Source organism: Hypanus sabinus, chromosome 9 (assembly GCF_030144855.1).
Source record: "Hypanus sabinus isolate sHypSab1 chromosome 9, sHypSab1.hap1, whole genome shotgun sequence".
NCBI lineage: Eukaryota > Metazoa > Chordata > Chondrichthyes > Myliobatiformes > Dasyatidae > Hypanus > Hypanus sabinus.
Window position 1 is genome coordinate 131628406 of NC_082714.1, and position 22623 is coordinate 131651028.

The window sequence follows — 22623 nt, forward strand, 5'->3', positions numbered from 1 at the left end:
CAGGGGGAAGACATTGACATGGATAGAAAACTGGTTGGCAGATAGAAAGCAAAGGGTAACAGTGAATGAGTGTTTCTCGGAATGGCAGGTGGTGACTAGTGGGGTGCCACAGGGTTCGGTATTGGGACCACAGCTGTTTACAATTACGTCAATGATTTGGATGAAGGCATTGAAAATAACATCAGCAAATTTGATACTAAGCTAGGTGGCAGTGTGACATGTGATGAGGATGTTAGGAGAATTCAGGGTGACTTGGATAGGCTAGGTGAGTGGGCAGATACTTGGCAGATAACGTTTAATGTGAATAAGTGTGAGGTTATCCACTTTGGGAGTAAGAACAGGAAGGCAGATTATTATCTGAACGGTGTAGAGTTAGGTAAGGGAGAAATACAAAGAGATCTAGGAGTCCTTGTTCATCAGTCACTGAAGGTGAATGAGCAAGTGCAGCAGGCAGTGAAGAAGGCTAATGGAATGTTGGCCTTTATTACAAAGGGAATTGAGTACAAGAGCAAGGAAATCCTCTTGCATTTGTACAGAGCCCTGATGAGACCACACCTGGAGTATTGTGTACAGTTTTGGTCTCCAGGGTTAAGGAAGGACATCCTGGCTGTAGAGGAAGTGCAGCGTAGATTCACGAGGTTAATTCCTGGGATGTCTGGACTGTCTTACGCAGAGAGGTTAGAGAGACTGGGCTTGTACACGCTGGAATTAAGGAGATTGAGAGGGGATCTGATTTAAACATATAAGGGATTGGACAAGATAGAGGCAGGAAATATGTTCCAGATGCTGGGAGAGCCCAGTACCAGAGGGCATGGTTTGAGAATAAGGGGTAGGTCATTTAGGACAGAGTTAAGGAAAAACTTCTTCTCCCAGAGAATTGTGGGGGTCTGGAATGCACTGCCTTGGAAGGTAGTGGAGGCCAATTTTCTGGATGCTTTCAAGAAGGAGCTAGATAGGTATCTTAAGGATAGGGGAAACAAGGGATATGGGGACAAGGCAGGGACTGGGTATTGATAGTAGTTGATCAGCAATTTTCTCAAAATGGTGGTGCAGGCTCGAAGGGCCGAATGGTCTACTTCTGCACCTATTGTCTATTATCTAAGGTGACAAGAAGGAGACAGAGGAAGTAGTCATGGACTTTCCTTACAGGAAGTCTACAAGTAATGGTGTACTACAAGGATCAGTCCTGGAATCATTGTTGTTTGTCATAGATGGATGAGAATGTTGGTAGACTGATTAATAAGTTTACTCCCAACTCAAAATTGCTGAAGTAGTAGGGTGGCAAAGAAGATTGTGAAAGGACAATAGGAGCATAGATCAGTGGGATGTTAGACTGAGCAGTGGTAGCCGGAAATTAATTTATACAATTGTGAGGTGATGCATTTTTGAACATCGCAAAATGATACACAGCGAGTAGTAGTGATCAGAGGGACTTGCTTGTAGCTCTCTGAAAATCATGACATAGGTAGAAACAGCAGTGAAGAAGGTATTTGGTATTTTAAAAGCCAAAACATTAAGAATAAGAGATGGAATGTCATGTTGAAGCTGTATAAATTATTGGTCAGAAGGCAGCTGGAATATTGTGTATAGTTCTGGCCACCTCACTAAAGAAAGGATGTAGTAGCATTAGGAAACTGCAGAAGAGATTCGCTAGAATGCTGCATGAAATGGAGGGGTTACTTAGAGATTGGATAAGCTGAAGGTTGACCTTGCAGAGGCTTTTAAAATTAAGAAGGCCATTGTTGGCATATATAGGCAGAATGTTTTTTCTAAGGTGATGGAATCTAAAACTAGAATCATTGGCTTCTGGCAAGATTTTCCACAATGACAGTGGTTGTTATGTGGAATGAGTTGCCAGGGGGGTGGCAGAGTCAGATACAATTACAATGCTTAAAGGGGATTTGGACAGGTACTTGGATAGGAAAGGAGTAGTGAGATACAGACCCAATGCAGAAAATTCAATTAGCAAAGATAGGTATCACAGTCAGCATAGACAAGCTGGGCCAAAGGGCCCATTTCTGTGCTTTACAACTCTATGATAGTATAAGAACAGAAGTCAAGAAAAATGTGGATGATAGTGGGGTTTTTCCAATACATTTATTGAAATTGATGCAGTTTTCTCAATACTGTCACTGAAGGATAGCACAGAGAGTAATTGGAGGGCACCATAGCTAGATCCATGGAAACAATCACATTAATGATTTGGAAATAGGAAGTACAGGCATTGTTGTTGATTCTGGCTCTGATAGTAAAAAAAACATTGTCATTATGGTCACACCAAGTCCTAACCTAGAGGAAAAGTCTTGTATGATAGATGTATTAAATACAGAATATACAGAATACAACTTGAGATTTATCCTCCCACGGGCAGCCATGTAACAAAGAAACACCATGGAACCTATTCAAAGAAAAATTCCAACCACCGAATGCGCGAAAGTAAAACAAATTTCACAAATGACAAAATGGAAGTGACCAACACATAGAATATCAACATCAAACCAGGAGTATTGAGTTTGGTTCAGTTCAGTGCCGTGCTGATAGCTGACTGCAGAGACAGTTTTCACTGAAGCACCCCAGTCCGTATTGATCGGCCTAATCAAACAGTTCAAAAAAAGCAAATAAAAAGAGTAATGAGAATCCAGAAACATGAAACTCAGTTCTTCAAAAAGGCTCCGCAGCCTTGAGCCTTGCCGATCAATCCTTGCAACACAGATCCCAAGATTCCTGCATTTTGTTTCAACAGAAGCTAGTGAGAGGGAGAGTAAGACCAGTTAAAAGATTGTCATTCATGACAATTTTTCACGTTACTGGAGAAGAGTTTGTTGAAGTCTACTCATAGGTTATGGACGTTGCCAACAGGGCTGTCAATTAATGCCTATTCTCGATTTATCTTAAAAATGTTATGAGGAGCTGCGTTCTTGATCCAATGCAAATATAGTAAAGTTACTCCCATGGTAGTACTTGATGAGTAGTTCTAATATGTAGACCCAGCAACGATGACAAGAGGAGGAGTTTGCTGTCTTGAGGCAAATTAGGTTGGATAAATCCCCAGGACCTGACAAGGTATTCCCTTGGACCCTGTGGGAGGCAAACGCAGAAATTGCAGAGGGCCTAACAGAGATATTTAAATTGTGTTTAATGATAGGTGGGGTACGGAGGATTGGAGGATAACTAATGTTGTTCCACTGTTTAAGAAAGACTTTAAAAATAAACCAGGAAATTATAGGTCAGTGAGCCTGACATCAGTAGTGGGAAAGTATTGGAATGTATTCTAAGGGACCGGATATATGAGTACTTCAATAGACATGGACTGATTACGGATAGTCAGCATGGCTTCGTGTGTGGTAGGCCGTGTCTAACCAATCTTACAGAGTTTTTTGAGGAAGTTACCAGGAAAGTTAATGAAGGCAATGCATGTTGTCAACTTGGACTTTAGCAAGGCATTTGACAAGGTCCCGTATGGGAAGTTTTCAAGAAGGTTCAGTCGCTCAGCATTGAATATAAGCTAGGAAATTGGATTATATATTGGCTTTATGGGAGAAGCCAGAGGGTGATAGTAGATGGATGCCTCTCTGACTAGAGGCCTGTAACTAGTGGAATGCTGAAGGGATCACCGCTTGGTCAGTTATCGTTTGTCATCTAACTTCAATAATCCTTAGAACATAGAAGAAGAGTGAGAGGAGATTTGAGGGAGGTATACCAAATTATAAGGGGTATAGATAGGGTAAACGCAAACAGGCTTTTTCCACTGAGGTTTGGTGGGACTATAACCAGAGGTCAAGAGTTAAGAGTGAAAGGCGAAAATTTAAGGAAATCAGGAGGGGAAACTTCTTCACTCAGAGGGTCATGAGAATGTGGAACGAGCTGCCAGCACATCTGGTGCATACAAACTCGAGTTCAGTGTTTAAGCAAAGTTTGGATAGGTACATGGATGGTAGGGGTATGCAGGGCTATGGTCCCAGTGAAGGTTAATGGGAGTAGGTAGGTCAATGTTTGACATGGACTAGATGGGCTGAAGGGCCTGTTTCTGTGTTGTACTTTTCTATGAATCTATAATATGGTTAACTTGATCAGAAAATTTGCAGATGACACCAAGGCTGGGGGTGTAGTAGACAGCAAGGAAAACTATCAGAGTTTGTAGCAGGATCTGGAACAGCTGGAAAACTGGGCTGTAAAATGATGTATGGAATTTAATGTAGACAAGTGTGAGGTGTTGCAACGAGGAGTGCTGTAGACCAAAACAATCTGGGAATACAGGTCCATAATTCATTGCAAGTGGTGTCACAGGTAGATAGGGTCATAAAGAAAGCTTTTGACACATTGGGCTTCATAAATCAAAGTACTGAGTACAGGAGATTATTATGTTGAAGTTGTATAAGACATTGGTGAGATCTGATTTGGAGTATTGTGTGCAGTTTTGGTCAGTTACCTACAGGAAAGATGTAAACAAAGTTGAAAAAGTACAGAGAAAATTTACAAAGATGTTGTCAAGTTATAAGGAAAGATTGAGTAGATTTGGACTTTATTCCTTGGAACATGGAAGATTGAGGGGAGATTTGATATGTATACAAAATACGTGGAGTATAGATGGCATAAATGCAAACAGGCTTTTTCTACTGAGGTTGTGTAGGACAGCAACTAGGGTTATGGGTTAAGGGTGAAAGGTGAAAAGTTTAAGGGGAACATGAGGGGAAACTTCTTCACTCTGAGGATGGTGAGAGTGTGGAATGAACTGCTAGTGCAAGTGGTGTATGTGAGCTCGATTTGAACATTTAAGAGAAGTTTAGATAGGTTCATCGATGATAGGGGTATGAAAGGCTATGGTCCCAGTGCAGGTCAATATTTGACATGGACTAGATGACTGAAGGGCCTCTTTCTGTGCTGTACTTTTCTATAACTCTATAACTGTGATATTCTTGAAAATGATGTCCTTAAACTCTGTAGCAGATATCATGAACTATGCTGTCTGTCTTACATGCCTTGAGTAGCTGCTGCAGAAGATGGTGCAGGAGATGAACAATTTTAAAGAAGATGGCATGTTGTTGAGGAAAAAGAAAGCAGGATTACTTTTGCAATTTAGGCGTGTTCGATTAAAGTAAATGCTTTTGGTGGATGAGATCAACGTATAATACAGATTGATCAGATCAGGAGGTGAATAATGTATCCTCACACGTCTGTGCTTGTCAGCTGTGTGTGTTTTGGTCATACGTTAACAAAGTTAATAAAACTATGAAGCGGAATTGCCAGAGAGTGAGAAAGTAATGGTTATAACAGACATCGGCCAGATAAACGACGCGTTGAGAGCTTAATTGAACAATCAATTGCCACATAATCGTACGCAAGCTCAACAGGTGATTATTTCTTTAAACAGCCATACGTTTGCCAAAACTGGACAAATGAAGTTTGATGTGGGTGAAGAGAGATAGGAGAAAGCCAATGTGATAACTTTGTTAATTGATATATAAAACGTGTTTCCTGGACAGATTTAGAAGAAGCAGGTTAACAAAACGTTGAAAATAAGTAACAGCCGTATGGCTCAATACTTGCCGTTGCGCGTTGCCTCTGAGGGACGAAAGCCAAAGCCACGGCGGCCAGCGACACTTTCCAACGGCAACTGCGCCTGCGTGTCGCCGTGTCACGTGACCGCCAGTGAACATGGCGGTACCTGAGGATTAGGAGGAATTGGTCCCCCCCCCCACCGTTCCATCGGTGCTTCCATCGCCGGCACTGACGACCAGTAAATCATGCGCGAGGACAGCAAAACCAAAAACATGTTCTTGACTCGCGCGCTGGAAAAAATCCTAGCTGACAAAGATGTGAGGAAATCCCAGCAATCCCAGCTCCGCAAAGCCTGTGAGGTGGCTCTGGGTGAGTTTTCGGGTTTGCTGGCAAAGGAAATGGGGAGGGAGGGGGGGGGTGGAGAGAGGGAGAGTTCCTGCAGAATATTTGGTTTAACATGTATTCAGCTGATTCCTGATAATTCTGCCCCATCGTGTCAGTGGTATTAGCCAGAGTGACTCCAGGATAAATGTGGCTGGAGAATAAAGTGGGAAGGCCTCCTATTCGCTCTCGAGAGTTCCTTTTTCACTTCCGCTGTTGAAACTGAACACGGTGGTTCCGAGAGGCGTCAGATTTGAAGCGACAATTTACAACATGCAGGCTTTCGCGAAATAGGACGATATGTTATAGGCAATGGCAGTTAATCTAACATTGCTCTTTTTGTGAATGGAAGAGGTTGCTAAATCTCTATATGACGCCCCATTGGTGTTTGGTTTGTAACTTTGAATTCACACTGATTAGTATCATTTAAGCCCCCACCTGGCTTTCAAGATTTTATTTAATGTTTCTTAGATGTGGATGTTTCTCAATTCAACAATCATTTTTGATTTCTCATTGTTTCCAAAATGAAGAAGAAGTCAACCACGTTAGTACTTTTCAAGTCTCATAAACGGTAGTTGTCCTTCTTCATAGGGTGATAGAGAAGACAATAGGTTTTTATGACAATTTGGTAGTTTTATTGTTAATTTGTTAGCACCAATTTTATTAAATTACAAATTTTGAACTTCTCTAAGTTTTCTTGACTTGGTTATTTTTATTTTTGTGAAAAAAAATTACGTAAAATCCAGGGCAATTGTTCTGGTAGTTTATTCCATGCAATTTTTTGAGAGTTTGCCTTTGGGTTTTTGATGACTCTCAACTGATCTGTGATATAGGTAAGATGTGAAGTAACTTCACTCCTGATGAAGGGTCTTGGCCCGAAACGTCGTCACTACCTCCTCCCATAGATGCTGTCTGGCCTGCTGAGTTCTACCAGCATTTTGTGTTTTTAGTGATTAGATTTGTTGTCACTAGCTTAGATGATGTGAAATTTGCAATAGCAAAACATTGCTGGAAAGGTGTTAAAATTATAATAAATTACAAAATTAGTCCAGAAAAAAATGGAATATGTTCATGTACTGTTCAGAAATCTGATGAAAAACACGTAGTCTTGTAATTGACTGGTGATGAAATTGTATTCAAAAAGGGGAAAAAAATTGCAAATGCTACAGATCAGAGAGATAAATAAAATGTTGGAAATGTGCAGCAGGTCAGGCAGCATCTGTGAAGAGAAATATTTTAAGATTACCTTTCATCAAAAGTAGGATAAGTTAGAAATAGCTGATGTTTTGAGTTGCAGGAATTTAGAATAGTGAAGAGATCAAAAGGAATTCCAGTATTATTATGGATTCCAAGGGAGAAAGAATAACGCAAATTGTGCAGAAAATAGAATAGTGAAGACTCATTATTTGCGCCTCAGCAGCATTTCACTTGGATTAACTACAGCATTATCATTCTTCACATTAATCCCTGCCATCAAGGACATCTTCAAAAGCTGGTGCCTCAAGAAAGAGGCATCCATTGTTAAGAACCTTCACCATCTAGGACAGGCCCTGTTGTTACGACTATCAGAGAGGATGGACAGGAGCCTCAAGATCCACACTCAATGATTTAGGAACAGCTTCTTCCACTCCTTCATCAGATTTCTTGAGTGGTCTTTCAATCCATGGAAACTTCCATGTTATTCCTCTTGTACAACTTGTTTATTTTTGTAATGTATAGATTTCATATCTTTGTACTGCTACTGCAAAACAACTAATTTTACATCTTATGTCGATTGTAATAAATCTGATTTTGAGGCCTTTTAACCTTCTATGGTTATGACTAAGTAATTTTTAATGTCATGGTCTTAGTTTTGCTGTTTGTATCATTTGCACAATTAGTTACTTAAAGCATTGCCCCTTGGTTTGAGTGGGAGTAATTTGATGCATTTGCACACCTATTGTTTACAACTTGTTGGTGAGTTTTAGTCATGCTGCTTTGATGTGATGCTTATGCTTATCCATATGTCCAGATTCCTTTGAAGCACAATGTGTTATGCAAAAGCTCTTTGAAAGCTTTATTGGTCATATTCCTTCCCTTGTTTCAATGTTGGCATGCACTTCTGTTTTCACTCTTCCTTAGATTCGCAAACAATGATATGATTCTTCTGTGAACAAGATGGGCTGTGTAGTTTCAGATTTTATTCACTAAATACAAACAACAATGTTCTGCTTTTTGCTGATGACCCCACCTTTATTACATGCCCACCAGCTTAATTTTATTACTTGCAAAAAATTGTTTCCCTTTCTCAAGTTCCAGTGATTTTTATGATCTAATTTTATTTGCACCTTTCTATTAGTTTTACCTTTTCTCCCCCATGATTCTTCTGCTTGCCCTTCAATGATAAATCATTGTGATCATTGCATTTAACACCATTGAAAGTGCTTCATTGGCAATAATTTATTACATATCTCATTCATTTGCTTGAATACAATTTGATTTCCTTGGTGTAAAAAAAACAGGGTATCTTCGACTTTGATGCATTAGGTAACTGAAAATCCACAACACTATGATGTACCTTTAACATAGGAAATAGCTGGGTATCTTCTACCTTTCTGGTCTTTTTCAAAATCTTGTATACTTTAATGAAGTGCCACGTCATTGCTAGAGTCAATGTGGTGAATATTGATTTCATTACCACCAAATCAAACTTCTTGTAGCATTACATATGGAGTCCAGAAATATGAGTTGTGCCGTGGCTTTGTAAAATTCGTGAATGTGCCCCTATTCTTACTTTCTGTCCTTGTATCATACTAACCTTTTAGTATGCTACCTTCAAGCATCTGGTGCCAATATCATATAGCACCCACTCATTTCTCACCATTTTAAAAAAAAGTTTTCTTATCAACTCCGTGAAGATGTATAGCTTGTATTTTACATCAGATTCCACCTACCCCACAACTAGAATATTGGTATCATATTTGAACTGGCATTGTTAACTCATTAACCTGTATACTGATAACTCTCTTTTCATTGAATTTAGTGTCAGTTGTCAATAGTTGAGGTCCAGGATTTGAATTGGCACCCCATAAGCTACACAATGACAATCTGAGAATGGCACCTATGGAACTTCTGTGGTTTATTTGGTTAACTTTGTTCTTTGACCATGATATATTTTCCCAATTTAAGGGCCCTTATCTTATTTTTTTTTAAAACACACACTCACACACTCACACACTCACTCACTCACTCACTCACTCACACACTCACTCACTCACTCACTCACTCACTCACTCACTCACTCACTCACTCACTCACTCACTCACTCACTCACTCACTCACTCACTCACACTCTCTCTCTCTACTGGAAGAACTCAGCAAGTCAGCAGCATCTATGGAAAGGAATAAATAGTCAATATTTCTGGCTGACGCCCTTCATCAGGTCTGGAAAAGAAGGAGGCAGTAGCCAGAATAAGATAGGGGAGCCAGAATAAGGTATGCTGGAGTGGAAGTAGTACAAGCTGACAGGTGAGGGGGAAGGTGAGTGGAGATGAAGTAAGAAGCTGGTAGGTATAAGTGGTAAAGGGCTGAAGAAGAATCTAATCTGAGAAGACAGTAGTCCATGGAAGAAAGGAGGTGATAGGCAAGTAAGGAGAGAAAAGGGGCAGACAGTGTGACTAGAATTTCCCCACTAATCTTCCTGGCACTTAACCCTGCAAGCATAACAAGTGCAACACCTGCCTTGACGACTCTTCCTTTACCTGTCGGAATCATCCGTTGTATTCATTGTCCTGTTGTGTCCTGTACATCGGTGAGACGTGGTGCATGTTTGGGAAGTGCTTTGCTAAGCACCTTTGCTCTGACGGCTGTAGAATCTCCCAGTGGCTACCCATTTCAACTTGACATGTCTATGGCCTTCTCTACTGCCACAATGAAGCCAAACTCAAGTTGGAGGAGCAACACATTATATTCTGTCTGGTAGCATGCAACCTGATAGCATGAACATTTCTTTAACTTCTGATATTTACCTCCCCTCTCTCCTTCTCTCTTTTTCCATTCCCCATTCTGGTTTTCACCTCACTCCTTCTCTTCTCCTCATCCACCTCTTGTGCCCTGCCTCCTTCCCTTTCTTTCAAGGTCCACTGTCCTCTCTGATTAATTTCTACCTTTTTTGGCTCTTTACCTCTTCCACCTTTCACCATCAGCTTCTTACATTCTCATCCCCTTTCACTTGCCCACCTTCCACCTTTCCTAGTCTCACCTATCACCTTCCAATCTGTGCTTCTTCTACTCTGCCAACCAATTTATTTTGGCTTTTGCCCCCTTCCTTTCCAGACCTAATGAAGGGTCTTGGCTTGAAATGTCAACTGTTTATACTTTAGATGTTGCCATAGATGTTGCCTGATCTGAGTTCCTCCTGCATTTTGTGCACGTTGCTTAAGATTTCCAGATTTGCAGAATGATCTTTTGTGGGGTCACGCCTTTTGGAAATCCATTATTTGCCTTTTGCAGATTCAACTGACAAAAATATGATGTTTGTGTTATTTTAGGTTTTATGTGTTATTTAGTATGATTTGGTAGATTATTTTTTAGGTCTGGGAATGCTCAAAACTGTTCCCATATAAATTAATGGTAATTGCTTCTTCACTTTACGACATTTCGGCTTACAAACGGTTTCATAGGAACGCTCTACCTTCGGATAGTGAGGAAACGTGTATCTGTTTTCCAGACTTCTGATGATGATCTATGTCATATTAACTGAATAACTTGGTTCACTTCTGATTCTGTTACATTTCTTGCATTTTCTGCAGTGTAGACCTTGAGAGTAAAACATGCTTAATTTTGTTTGTTGTTATCTGTATTTGTTTAATGTATTCATTTTTAATCTAGTTATAGATTTTATTGTAATTTTAAAACATTTAATTTTACAATTTTTTGTGGTCTACTTCCCTTTGGTCATTATAACTGTTTCATTATTTTTTTTCCCAATCGGTAGGTTCTTGCCAATGTAATAAGCTTTAAATCTATTACAGTTCTTATTTAGGCACATTTTTATATCTTTTGTGGAGTTTCCTCAATAGAATTTAAACAAAATCTGTGAACATTTTGTTACCGAATGGTAAATTTTTATAATTTGTTTCCCAATCTGAACCAAAGTACCACTTGTGCTTGTGTAACTAGCATTAAATTCAGTACTTATTGATTTATATATCCCTCAAACAGCATAGAAAACTTAATCATATTTAATCACTTCTTGTGAGAAGTCAGTTAATTCTTTCATTATGTGATCAAAGATCTAAGAATATTGCCTCAATGGTTCCTTGACATGTTGCTCCAGAAAACATTTTGAACTTCTAACTGAAGTTCATGATGCCTATTTCTCCTGCCCTGTTTTGATAAAGGTTGAAGTCATCTGGAATTATGACCTCCTCCACTAGTGGCACAGTATTGATAAACAAGTCTATTTTGTCAACTTTTGGTTACCAGCCCCATAATGATTCTAGTTGACTTTTGATTTGAGTCATTTGTCATTACTACCCTTGCAACAAACGAAGTGTACCCCCACCACATACTCTATGTTTTTCCATTCTGAAAGTCAGGTATACTTCCTGTTCCTAGTTTGATCTGATTGTGACTGTATCACTTCATAGCTATTAATTCAAATTCATTTATCCCTATTTGCCTCATCTGTTGATCCATTATGCCATAACCATTTGTGCATTCTGATTAATTTGTTTTTTAAATTTTTTTTCTCTCTCTCTCCCACTTCAATTGATATTGATTACTGAATTTCTATTACTTTGTCCACGGTACTCCTTACAGCCTCACGCTGCTTATTTTCCAAACTTGTACTTTACTCCCTGATCCTTTGCTTTCTCTTTAAATCTAGAATCACCCTTGCTCCCATCCCACTTCCTTAATAATTTAAAGCCCCTCCAGTGTCTCAAATATCAAATTGTCCAGTATGCACTTGTTTGCTCTTATTAAACTCTGCTTGCGAAGTATTTTTTGTGAAGACATTTCTTAAATAAAGAAGGTATTGTACTTTGTTATTTCCTATTAAATTTTATAAGTTATTCCCTGCCTTTTTAGGACCTTGTCCCGCTTGGTGGCGCAATAATATTAGCGCCGGACTCCAGAGCAAAGGTTCCCGAGTTCAAATCCAAGTCGGGTTGAGCGTTGAGATAGCAACTCAGCCTCATTGAAACAAGAATAGCTTGCTACGGAAACACCGTCATGACAGTGCCCCCGATAACTCCACTGTCGAGTTAAAGGCTATTCTTCTTCTTAGGACCTGGATTCATTTGAGTTACTCATTTTTTATATATATATTTCCTCTTTCACCTTGTATCACCTCATTTGGACATGATTTGCTGGTTTTTAAAATTTACCCAACCCAACCTTTCCTTATGGAATCTCATTTGATTTTCAGTTTCTGGCAGTGCTAGATTCAGTTTATTGTCATTTAAAAACGACAAATGTAATGCAGTTAAAAAATGAGACAATGTTCCTCCAGAATAATATCACAAAAGCACATGACAAAACAGATGACACCAGAAAATCTGCATAACTTTTGGCAATCCCTAATCCAGAGTCTGGAGAGGCTGCTGCGTATTAATATCGCACTATCATCTTAGCGCGTTCCCTGGAAATGAGCTCCAATCCCACCAGACAAAGCAAGACCAAAAATTAAAGCTATAAGACCTGCACAAAACCACATAGTTACAACAGTGCAAACAAGAGCATAATCGATAAAAAACAGACCATGGGCACAGTAAAAATAGTCCAAAGATCTTAAAAGACCTTAAGTTCAAAAGAAACCACCACACAGTTTCCACAAGTCCTCAGGGTCCCGATAGACTCGTCATCCCACGCAGGCGGCAGAAGGGAATACCCCCGCTATGGACTTCCACGGTGCTGACCGACTCAGTCTCGCAGACACAGCACACAATGAAAGCTCCATCGAAACCAGCCTTGCAGACACAGCACACACTGAAAGCGATCTGACCGCAGCAGACTCCGAGTCTGTCGAATCTCTGAGCCTCCGACCATCCCCTCCGGCACAGCTTCTCCGAGCACCATTCTCTGCCAAGCGCATTAAGATGCCCCTGCCAACGGCCATCGGCAATGCAACCCTGAGGACTGGGGGCCTGTTCTCAGCAGAGACCCGGACCTCATAACAGCAGCAACGAAGAAGGTCTTCCTGGAGATTTCCAGATGTTCCTCCGTGTTCCCATGTCAGTTTTTCATCCGATTATGATTGCACAAGGCACCCCGCTTCACAAGTAACAGATAATCAGCCATCTTGGATGATTTATCACTTGGGATATATGTTTGACAATGAGGACATATTTCTTGAACTATTTGCTATTGTTTATCATTGGAATTTAGTTTATAGTTCATACTGATACAATGAATTCAAGCCTGGTATTTTTAACAAGATTTGTTGCTCCAGAATTTATTATTATAATATGGTAAATGTTGATATTTTGCATCAGGTGACCTCTTAACACAAAATTGTGCAAGTTAACTTTAGCTAACGACATGATGAAATCGAAAGTAAATTGTTAGTTATTTTAAGAGCAAACATGAGGAAATCTGCAGATGCTGGAACCTCCAACGGGATCCCACTACCAAGCACAATTTTCCCTCCCCCCCCCCCCCCTTTCCGCAGGGATCACTCCCTACGTGACTCCCTTGTCCATTCATCCGCCCCATCCCATCCCACCGATCTCCTTTCTGACACTTATCCTTGCAAGAGGAACAAGTGCTACACCTGCCCTTACGCTTCCTCCCTCACTACCATTCAGGGCCCCAGACAGTCCTTCCAGGTGAGGCGACACTTCACCTGTGAGTTGGCTGGTGTGGTATACTGCGTCTGGTGCTCCAGGTGTGGCCTTTTATATATTGGTGAGACCCGACGCAGACTGGGAGACCGTTTCACTGAACACCTATGCTCGGTCTGCCAGAGAAAGCAGGATCTCCCACTGGCCACACATTTTAATTCCACATCCCATTCCCATTCTGATATATCTATCCATGTCCTCCTCTACTGTCAAGATGAAGCCACACTCAGTTTGGAGGAACAACACCTTATATACTGGATGGGTAGCCTCCAACCTGATGGCATGAACATTGACTTCTCTAACTTCCGTTAATGCCCCTCCTCCCCTTCTTACCCCATCCCTGACAATATTTAGTTGTTTGTTTTTGTCTCTCTCTGCCCATCACTCTGCCTGTTCTCCATCTCCCTCTGGTGCTCCCCCCTCCTTTCTTTCTCCCAAGGCCTCCTGTCCCATGATCCTTTCCCTTCTCCAGCTCTGTATCACTTTCGCCAATCACCTTTCCAGCTCTTAGCTTCATCCCACCCCCTCCGGTCTTCTCCTATCATTTTGCATTTCCCCCTCTCCCCCCCCCCCCCCCCACTACTTTCAAATCTCTTAGTATCTCTCCTTTCAGTTAGTCTTGATGAAAGGTCTCGGCCTGAAACGTTGACAGTGCTTCTCCCTATAGATGCTGCCTGGCCTGCTGTGTTCCACCAGCATTTTGTGTGTGTTAGTTATTTTAGTTATTTATTTCTGTGTGGAATTGATTTGAATTTGTTTGAAGTTTGTTCTCCAAATCACTCTGGGCAATTTAATTTAGGTGGTGTGCTGAAGACTGAAGTCCTTCATGATACATGTTGTAAGCTGTATATAATTCATGATGAATACTTTTCAGCAGTGTAGCTTTTGTTGGGATGCCTGCAAGCATTCTTGCTCAGTGTTCTTGGTTCTTGCTTTCCCTGCTCCTTCACTAATTTGGCTTCATGTACTTTTGAGTTTAAAATCATTCTTCACTACCGGAATAATGAAGATTAGTTTTGTCACGTATTCATTGAAACAGTGAACTACTTTGACCAATGCTGGGGGCAGCCGACAAGTATTGCCATTCTTCTGGTGCTAACATACTAGCCTGATCTCGTACATCTTTTGGAATATGGGAGGAACCAAAGCACCTGGAGGAAACACATGCCACATTGGGGAGAATGTACAAACTCCTTACAGACAGCAGCAGGAATTGAATCTTGATCTTCCAGTCACTGGTGCTGTATAATGCTACGCTAACTGCTGTGCAACTGTGCCGTCATCTTTTGTTTGCTTTCAACTTTGAATTAGAAGGAAAGGGGCTTAGAGGGTAGAAAGTATATGAGGGTGAGTTATCTGACATGACGGAAAGATTTAAGGAAGCTTGTTGGGACAGGAGAGAGCAGGGGTCACCAACCTTTTTTGCACTGCGGGCAGGTTTAATATTGAAAATATTCTTGCGGATCGGTGGATTGAGGGGTGGGGGGGTGGTGTTAATCATGACCAGAATACAGTGATAGTTGAAGGGAGTTCCTTATGTCCAGTCTATTCCACAATTTAGTTTTCGTGGCTATCAGCACTAGCTTCTGTCCCACTTGCTCACGTTTTTTCTGCTCAAAAAACTCAACGGGCTTGCCTTTAAGTGCAGGGTGCTTGGAGCCAAGGTGCCGAAGCAGTTTTGAGGGCTTCATTGCCTCAGTGGACAGCCTCCGGGCCTGACTCTAGCCTCCTGCCCGCCAGGTGTGGCTGATCGTGGGTGGGGTTGAGAGGACAAGGTAAGGGCTGGAGGGATGACTTTCAGTAGATCGCAGCAAGGTAGTTGCTCTGCTATTTATGAAACCCTAAGCCCGAATTAGGTCATCTGCAAAAATTTTTGCACCAGGTTCCCCACAAACATTCAGTGTGCTAAACAGGTTTAGAGGCGGTGCCCATCTGTCCGCACTCCAGGCCAGTAGCAACAGCACTTCTTGCCAGTTGTGTGAGGCGGCCGGATACCCGAGACCGACCAGTGATCCCTGGCACAAGGGTATCACTGTGTTTAGGTGACTGATGACCTCGCGTGCATTCAGGTTCAGCAGTGGGCGTGACAAGGAATGAGGAAAGGTGCAGCTGACTCGTATCGTTTTATATCGTTCCCTCGTGGCCCGGTTGCACATGCTTGGTCCAGATCTTTGCTCTGTCAAGATCATGTGGTTACTAGCTACAGAGCCCCACATTAATGTCATTCATTCAGGAATCTTCCTCTGCTTGGAATAACAGTGGAAGCATTTTAACTTCTTTCCCAATTATTTGCCTAAGAAGAAGGCAAACCCTGATAATTTTGTTTTTTCTCTTATATCTGTCCTTTAAAGGTCAAGTATTCCAGAATATTTTTCAAACTTTGGTAACAAGGCGAAGTGTTCTACCTCTCTGTTCCATTAGCGCATTATGGAATTTTTATTAAGTGTCTCAATATTACTCTCTGTTTATCATTTTTGAGATTACTTCATTATTTTGACTTTGATTTTTACTTTTTAAACTTTTATTTTTCCCTTGATGGCAAAGTGCTTTGGATGCAGCAGTGTCTACGGGGTGTTTTTATTTTTTTTTAAACATCTTTTTTACAATCACAAGGCACTGGTGGACATTAAGAACTTCAAGAACCAAGTCTACCCCATCATTAAGTTGCTTGTTGGTGGAGGAGATGGGATCTGGGTGTGGACCATATTGCTGCCTGCTACAGAGAGGTTTTGAAGTAGGTGTGCAAAGGTGCTGTACAGTGAGTGATTGTCTTAGTAGTTTTTCTTGTGATTGCAAGTCCATATTCAACATTGGTGATATGCTGCAATGGTTTCTTGGTGGTGCTGACAGCTGAGGAGCTGCTTGGCCTCGGGCTTGTTCTCATCGACAGCATCAATGGACTAGGGATTTGGGCTTTGTTATTATGTACGACTGTATGTTTACTGCTCTCTTCTGTGCTTTGTGCTGTGTATGACTGTTGGCACTGTGTTTTGCACCTTGGGCCCAGAGGAATGCTGTTTCATATGGCTATAGTCATGTGTATTCATTTATGGTTGAATGACAATTGAACTTGATCACTGCCAACAATATCACCTCCTTCATGCACTTATACACATGACAGTTTGAGTGTGATTTCTTATTGGCAGTCTATCCTATCGTGATTTGTTCAAATAAAGGTACAACATGTATTAATGTATTGTTGCTCGAAAGAGCGTGTAGCATGTGGCTAAGTGGTTAAGGCTTTGGACTAGCAATCTGAAGGTCATGAGTTCGAGCACCAGCTGAGGCAGCGTGTTGTGTCCTTGAGCAAGGCACTTAACCACACATTGCTCCAGTCCACCCAGCTGAAAATGGGTACAGGTTTCTCCCGCCATCCGAAGGTAGAGCGTTCCAATGAAAAAGTTCGTAAGCCGGAATGTCATAAGGTGAAGAAGCAATTACCATTTATTTATATAGGAAAAGTTTGTGAGCATTCGCAAACCCAAAAAAATAACGTACCAGATCATACCAAGTAACACATAAAACCTAAAATAACAGTAACATATAGTAAAAGCAGGAATGATATGATAAATACACAGCCTATATAAAGTAGAAATACTTTTCTGCTATCATTGCAGCACTGTCCACCATAGTGAAAATCTCACAAAAGCACTCTCTCCAGTAACCTTTAAGTTACGAAGCTGCCAAATCAAACCAAATAACAAGTCGTACCAAATAACACATAAAAATGCACAGCACATATAAAGTAGAAATAATGGATGTACAGTGTAGTTTCACTTACCAGAATCTGGAAGACAGCAAGTACACTGATGATGGTGTGGTAGGCTGAGTCGTTGGAGGTTGGGATGTTGGGAGACTGGTGTGTCATCTCATCATCATCTGTTTCCATCAGGGCAGGCAGGTGACCTTCTTATATGTCTTTCTGCCTCGAAGTCGAAGGTCGAGGTTTGTCGTCTGCTGTGGCTGATGTGGAAGGCTTGAAAAACAACAGTATGCTTGACTGCTTAGCCTCGCACATTTTTCTGTCACACAGTTCTTTGTAAGCACTCAGACCATCCTGCAAGTATGCCCTAAACCTACGTACCCTTTCAAAATTAACGTCATACTTTTCTGCAATCCTTGCAGCGTTATCAATTGCAGCAAAAATGTCACGCAGTTGCTTCACGTTCAGTTCCTGGATGACTTCACTTTTGGTCCATCGCTACTGCATTCCGTTTCAATTGTTATCCATTCCTCTTCCAATTGCATCAGCTCTTCATCTATCAGGTCTTGGTCAAGGGATGCCAAAACCTCCTCAACATCATCTTTGTCAACTTCCAAAAACCCTTAGCCAAACTCTCTATGTCCTTACTTCTTTCACCGTGATCGAAATGCTTAATTATGTCTAGTTTTATGCAAAGTGTAACACCCTTAGGAGCCCTTTTAGGCTTTTCTGATACCTTAGAACTCATCTTGCTAATGGATGTACAAAATAAGTCGACATAAAGCACAGACATTCACAGGCACGTGTTTAAGCAATGCCGACTAGAATGCAGTTCCAAGGGAGGAGCTTGGCTGCTCGGGGCGCATCCTGCCTTTTTTCGTAACAGTGAAAACACCTTCTGTTAGCGAAAACAGGTAACTAAAGTAGGTCTTTCGTAACAGCAAGGTGTCGTAAAGCAAACGTTCGAAAAACGGTGGACACCTGTACTGGCAAAATGCTGGGGGTTAACCTCTCAATAAACTGGCATCCTATCCGGGTGGGGGGGAGGGGGAGTCTCATACTCTCAGTTGCTGCACACCATGGCCTTAAGTACTGACCTGATAAGGCTCGATGGCTCCGGACAGACTTTAACTTTAACTGCACGAAAGATCAGTTCCCTTCCTAAGTTCTGGTGCCAATGCCTGGTAAATCAAATCACCTTTCTCTTGCATCACACTTAGAGGCACAAAGAAAACTAATTTGCTCAGTTATGAGGCCGCTGGCTTTGGTAAAAATCACGGAGTTTATAGTGGTTTTGGATATACAGTTGCAAGAAAAAGTTTGTGACCCCTTTGTAACTATTTGGTTTTCTGCATTTATTACTCATAAAATGTGGTCTGATTTTCACCTGCCCTATTAAAAAAGACACACAAAGTCAGGTTACAGATAGAACCCGCTCTTCTCAAGAAAGACCTGTTAACCTGCACTATGCCTCAATCAATACAACTTTCAGAGGACCTTAAAAGAAGAATTGTAGAGATGCATGAAGTTAGAAAAGGCAACAAAAGCATTTTGAAAGACCAGTGTGTTCATCAGTCCATAGCTGTTCTCCCTAGGAGTGAGTGTCCTGCAAAGATCACAGCAAGTGCACAACATGCAATGCTGAAGGAGGTGAAAAAGAACCCAAAGTTAACAGCCAAAGACCTGCAGAAATCTCTAGAACTTGCTAAAGTCTCTGTTCATGTGTCCACTATAAGAAAAACACTGAACAAGAATGGTGTTTATGGAAGGACATTGTTGAGGTAACAATGGCTCTCCTAAAAAAAAATAAAAAAAAATTTTTGCTACGTATCTCAGGTTTGGAAAAGGCCACCTGGATGTTCCTCAGCACTTCTGGGACAAGGTTCTGTGTACAGATGAGTCAAGAGTTGAATTTTTTGGCAAAAATACACACTGGTATGTTAGAGGAAAAAGGGCACCAAAACCTCATCCCTACTGTAAAACATGGAAGGAGCACTGTGGCTTGAGGCTGCTTATTGCCTCAGGACCTGGACAGCTTGCAATCATTGAAGACATAATGAATTCAAAATTATATCAAGTGATTTTACAGGGGCATGTCAGGGTAGCAGTCCTTTGCCTTAAGCTTAATAGAAGTTGGATGATGCAACAAGACAATGATCTAAAACACGAGTAAATCAACAACAGAGTGAAAAAGGGTCTAGTGCTTTCCTGGTGTATATAACAAATAAACTCTTATCATGCTTCCAGCTGGGTACAGGTATCAATTATAACTGACATTTCGCTGACAAACTCTGCCGTGTTCAGGCTTCATCCTGAAGAAGATGGCAGAGTTTGCCTTCGAAATGTTGTTTATACTCAGTTTCTGTACCCAGCTGTAAGCCCGATAAGAGTTTATTTGTACTCGCATTGAGCATTAGTTTGTTGAAGTGTTAGTTCTGCAGTGTCATGCAACATTAATATCTGCTCCTTGGACTCGATCTCACTGTCTGTGGATAAGTTTCCCAAGATGAGCACTTGTAATACAGATCTGGTTGTCTTGGATTTTTGTTGTTCAGTTCTCAAATGAAATAGTGGCAAAACTCAGATGTAATGGCAGTAAATATTTGCCTCACTTTTTTAATTGACTAATCTGGTGCGAAGACAATAACCTATCCCTCGACGTCAGCAAGACGAAGGAATTGGTTGTTCTTTCTTTTTACAATATTTTTATTCAGAAGAAAAGAAGATTTACAGCGTGCACCACATAGATACATCTCAACATAACTTGTGTACATTCATATATTGCAATAAAATTGATCAAAATGTTATAGCTTAACACAAAGATATACCACTCTGTAATCAAAAATTTAAAGATAGGTCATACATCATAAAAGAAATTTTTAATATATATTAAAAAAAAGTCAACCCCCTACCAACTACCAAAGAAAAAAGCTGATGGATGACAATGGATAATTAGAAAAAAAAACATTCACTTAAGAAGAGAAGATAAAAATATACATAAAAGTCTGTGCACTGTTAAACTTTATAAATTGGAAAAGTAATTTAGGAAAGGTCCCCAGATATCATAAAAAGATTGTTTCGAATTTAAGACTGAGCAGCGGATCTTTTCTAAATTTAAATATGACATAATATCACATAGCCATTGAAGATGTATAGGAGGGGTAGACTCCTTCCATTTAAGCAAGATTCTAAATGGAAAAGAGAAAAGACGTTCAAAGAACAAGGAGTCATCTGTATTTGGAGCGTATATTCACAAATACTATTAATTTATTCCCAAGACTACCCGAAACAATAACAAAGCGCCCATTTGTATCAGAAAATACATTATGTTGAATAAAGGATACATTCTGATCAAACAGGATAGAGACGCCTCTCGATCTAGGTTGAGAGGGTGAGTGAAAATGTATACCCTTCCATCCTTTGAAAGAACGTGAAATATCATCTTTACGAATATAGGTTTCTTGGAGAAAGATTATACGAGTTTTAAGTTTCTGGATATAAGAGAGAATCTTATTTCGTTTAACAGGGTTATTTAGACCTTTTACATTAAAACTGAGTATATTAATAAAAGAATCCATCAAGTATCCTTTAGTAATGTATAAAAGGTAATCACAGACATGTAGATAGTGAATAAGTAAAACAGTAAAAACATCCAATCAGCTTTACAGAAGAACCCATTCCTCTCCCCCCCCCCCCCCAAAGAGAGAATTCTATCAGCCAAGGGAGGCTGAAGACTATTTCTAACATTCCCAACCCAAAACTCCAGTGGGTCCAGAAAATATATATGTATAGCTGTGCTGAATAAATGCAGCTGAGAATATAACACTGAGAGAATATAACATATTGTTTAAAAAGAGCTGCAAAAAACAGCAAAAGAGAAAATGGATGCAGTCTGCCTGCATGTTTTGCATAGTTTGAAAGATAACAAGGCGCCAGTTACTTAATCAAACAAATGATTAAGACTTCGTAAAACCAAAAAACCTTGTAATTGGCGTTTTGTTGATAACTTGATTGAACACCTGAAATTAAAACATTTAACATAATTCAACTCAAAGTTGAATTTAAGGATGGAGACTTTGTAAAAATTTCTTAGCTTCTTCAGACTTTGTAAACCAAGAAACCTTATTATCCTTGAGTAGTAACCTTGAGTTTACACGGATCTCTGAGAGAAAGGCGACAGCCAAGCTTAAAAAGATCAGACATGACCTCTTGAAAAGCCTATCTAGCTCTTAGAACTTGCGGTGGATAATCTTGAACAATCCGAAACTGTTGATCACGAAATTGTAATATATGTTTCTTCCTTGATTCACAAAGGATCTGTTCTTTAATCTGATAGTCATAAAAGCGAATGATAATAGAGCGAGGTTTGGCAGGGTCCCAATTAGGCGGGGTAACTCGGTGAACGCGCTCAAATTTTGGTAGTTCCAATTATATATCAGGGAATAAATCTTTCAGCATTTGAGCACAAAAATCAATAGGTTGATTATCCTCCAGTTTTTCAGGAAGCCCAAGAATTCTGATATTGCACCTTCGGTTCCTGGTCTCCAAATCTGTAAGTTTCTTCAGTAACGCGTCATATTTTTAAAGTTGTTCCTTAGAAATTTTCTTGAAACCTTCGATATCCTTCTGCAACACCGGCAGAGATTCTTCATGTAGCTTAATACGAATTTTGTGGTCATTCACAGTCTGCTGTATACTTCCAAGTTTCCGATTAAGCGTTTTCAGTTCAGATTTAACCAGGTCGAAGGAATTCTGTAACAAATCAAACTTGGATTCCAAGTCATCCAGTTTATCCAATTTTTCGAGTTTCTCTGACATTTGTTGAAACATTTCAGTCAAAGTCTCTAAAGTAGTCTCTTTTTTTGACTGCTTTCTACTCATGATGCTCTCACCGAGATAGGTTTAAACAGCAAAGTAAGCAAATAATTTCGGAGCACGTAGCTAGTGCAACCTACTCCATTACAGCCACCGGAAGTCTCCAGGAATTGGTTGTTGACTTCAGAAGGAGTAGCGGACCGCACAACCCCTATCTACATTGGTGGTGCGCAGGTAGAACAGGTTAAAAGCTTTAAGATCCTCAGGGTGAATATCACAAATGACCTGACTTGGTCTAACTAAGCAGAGTCCACTGCCAAGAAGGCCCACCAGTGCCTTTACTTCCTGAGAAAGCTGAGAAAATTTGGCCTGTCCCCTAAAACCCTCACTAATTTTTAT

The 22623-nt window shown here is 40.5% G+C and overlaps 1 protein-coding gene across 1 annotated transcript in view; it reads left to right on the forward strand.

The window, feature by feature from the left end:
• The first annotated feature begins 5637 nt into the window (after positions 1-5637).
• The window catches only part of LOC132399810 (brefeldin A-inhibited guanine nucleotide-exchange protein 2-like), a 139276-nt gene continuing 122290 nt past the window's right edge, over positions 5638-22623 (forward strand). The window contains exon 1 of the mRNA XM_059980584.1: positions 5638-5868. Within this exon, the coding sequence (XP_059836567.1) occupies positions 5745-5868 (124 nt within the window). The 5' untranslated portion in view covers positions 5638-5744. The remainder of the gene's footprint in view (positions 5869-22623) is intronic.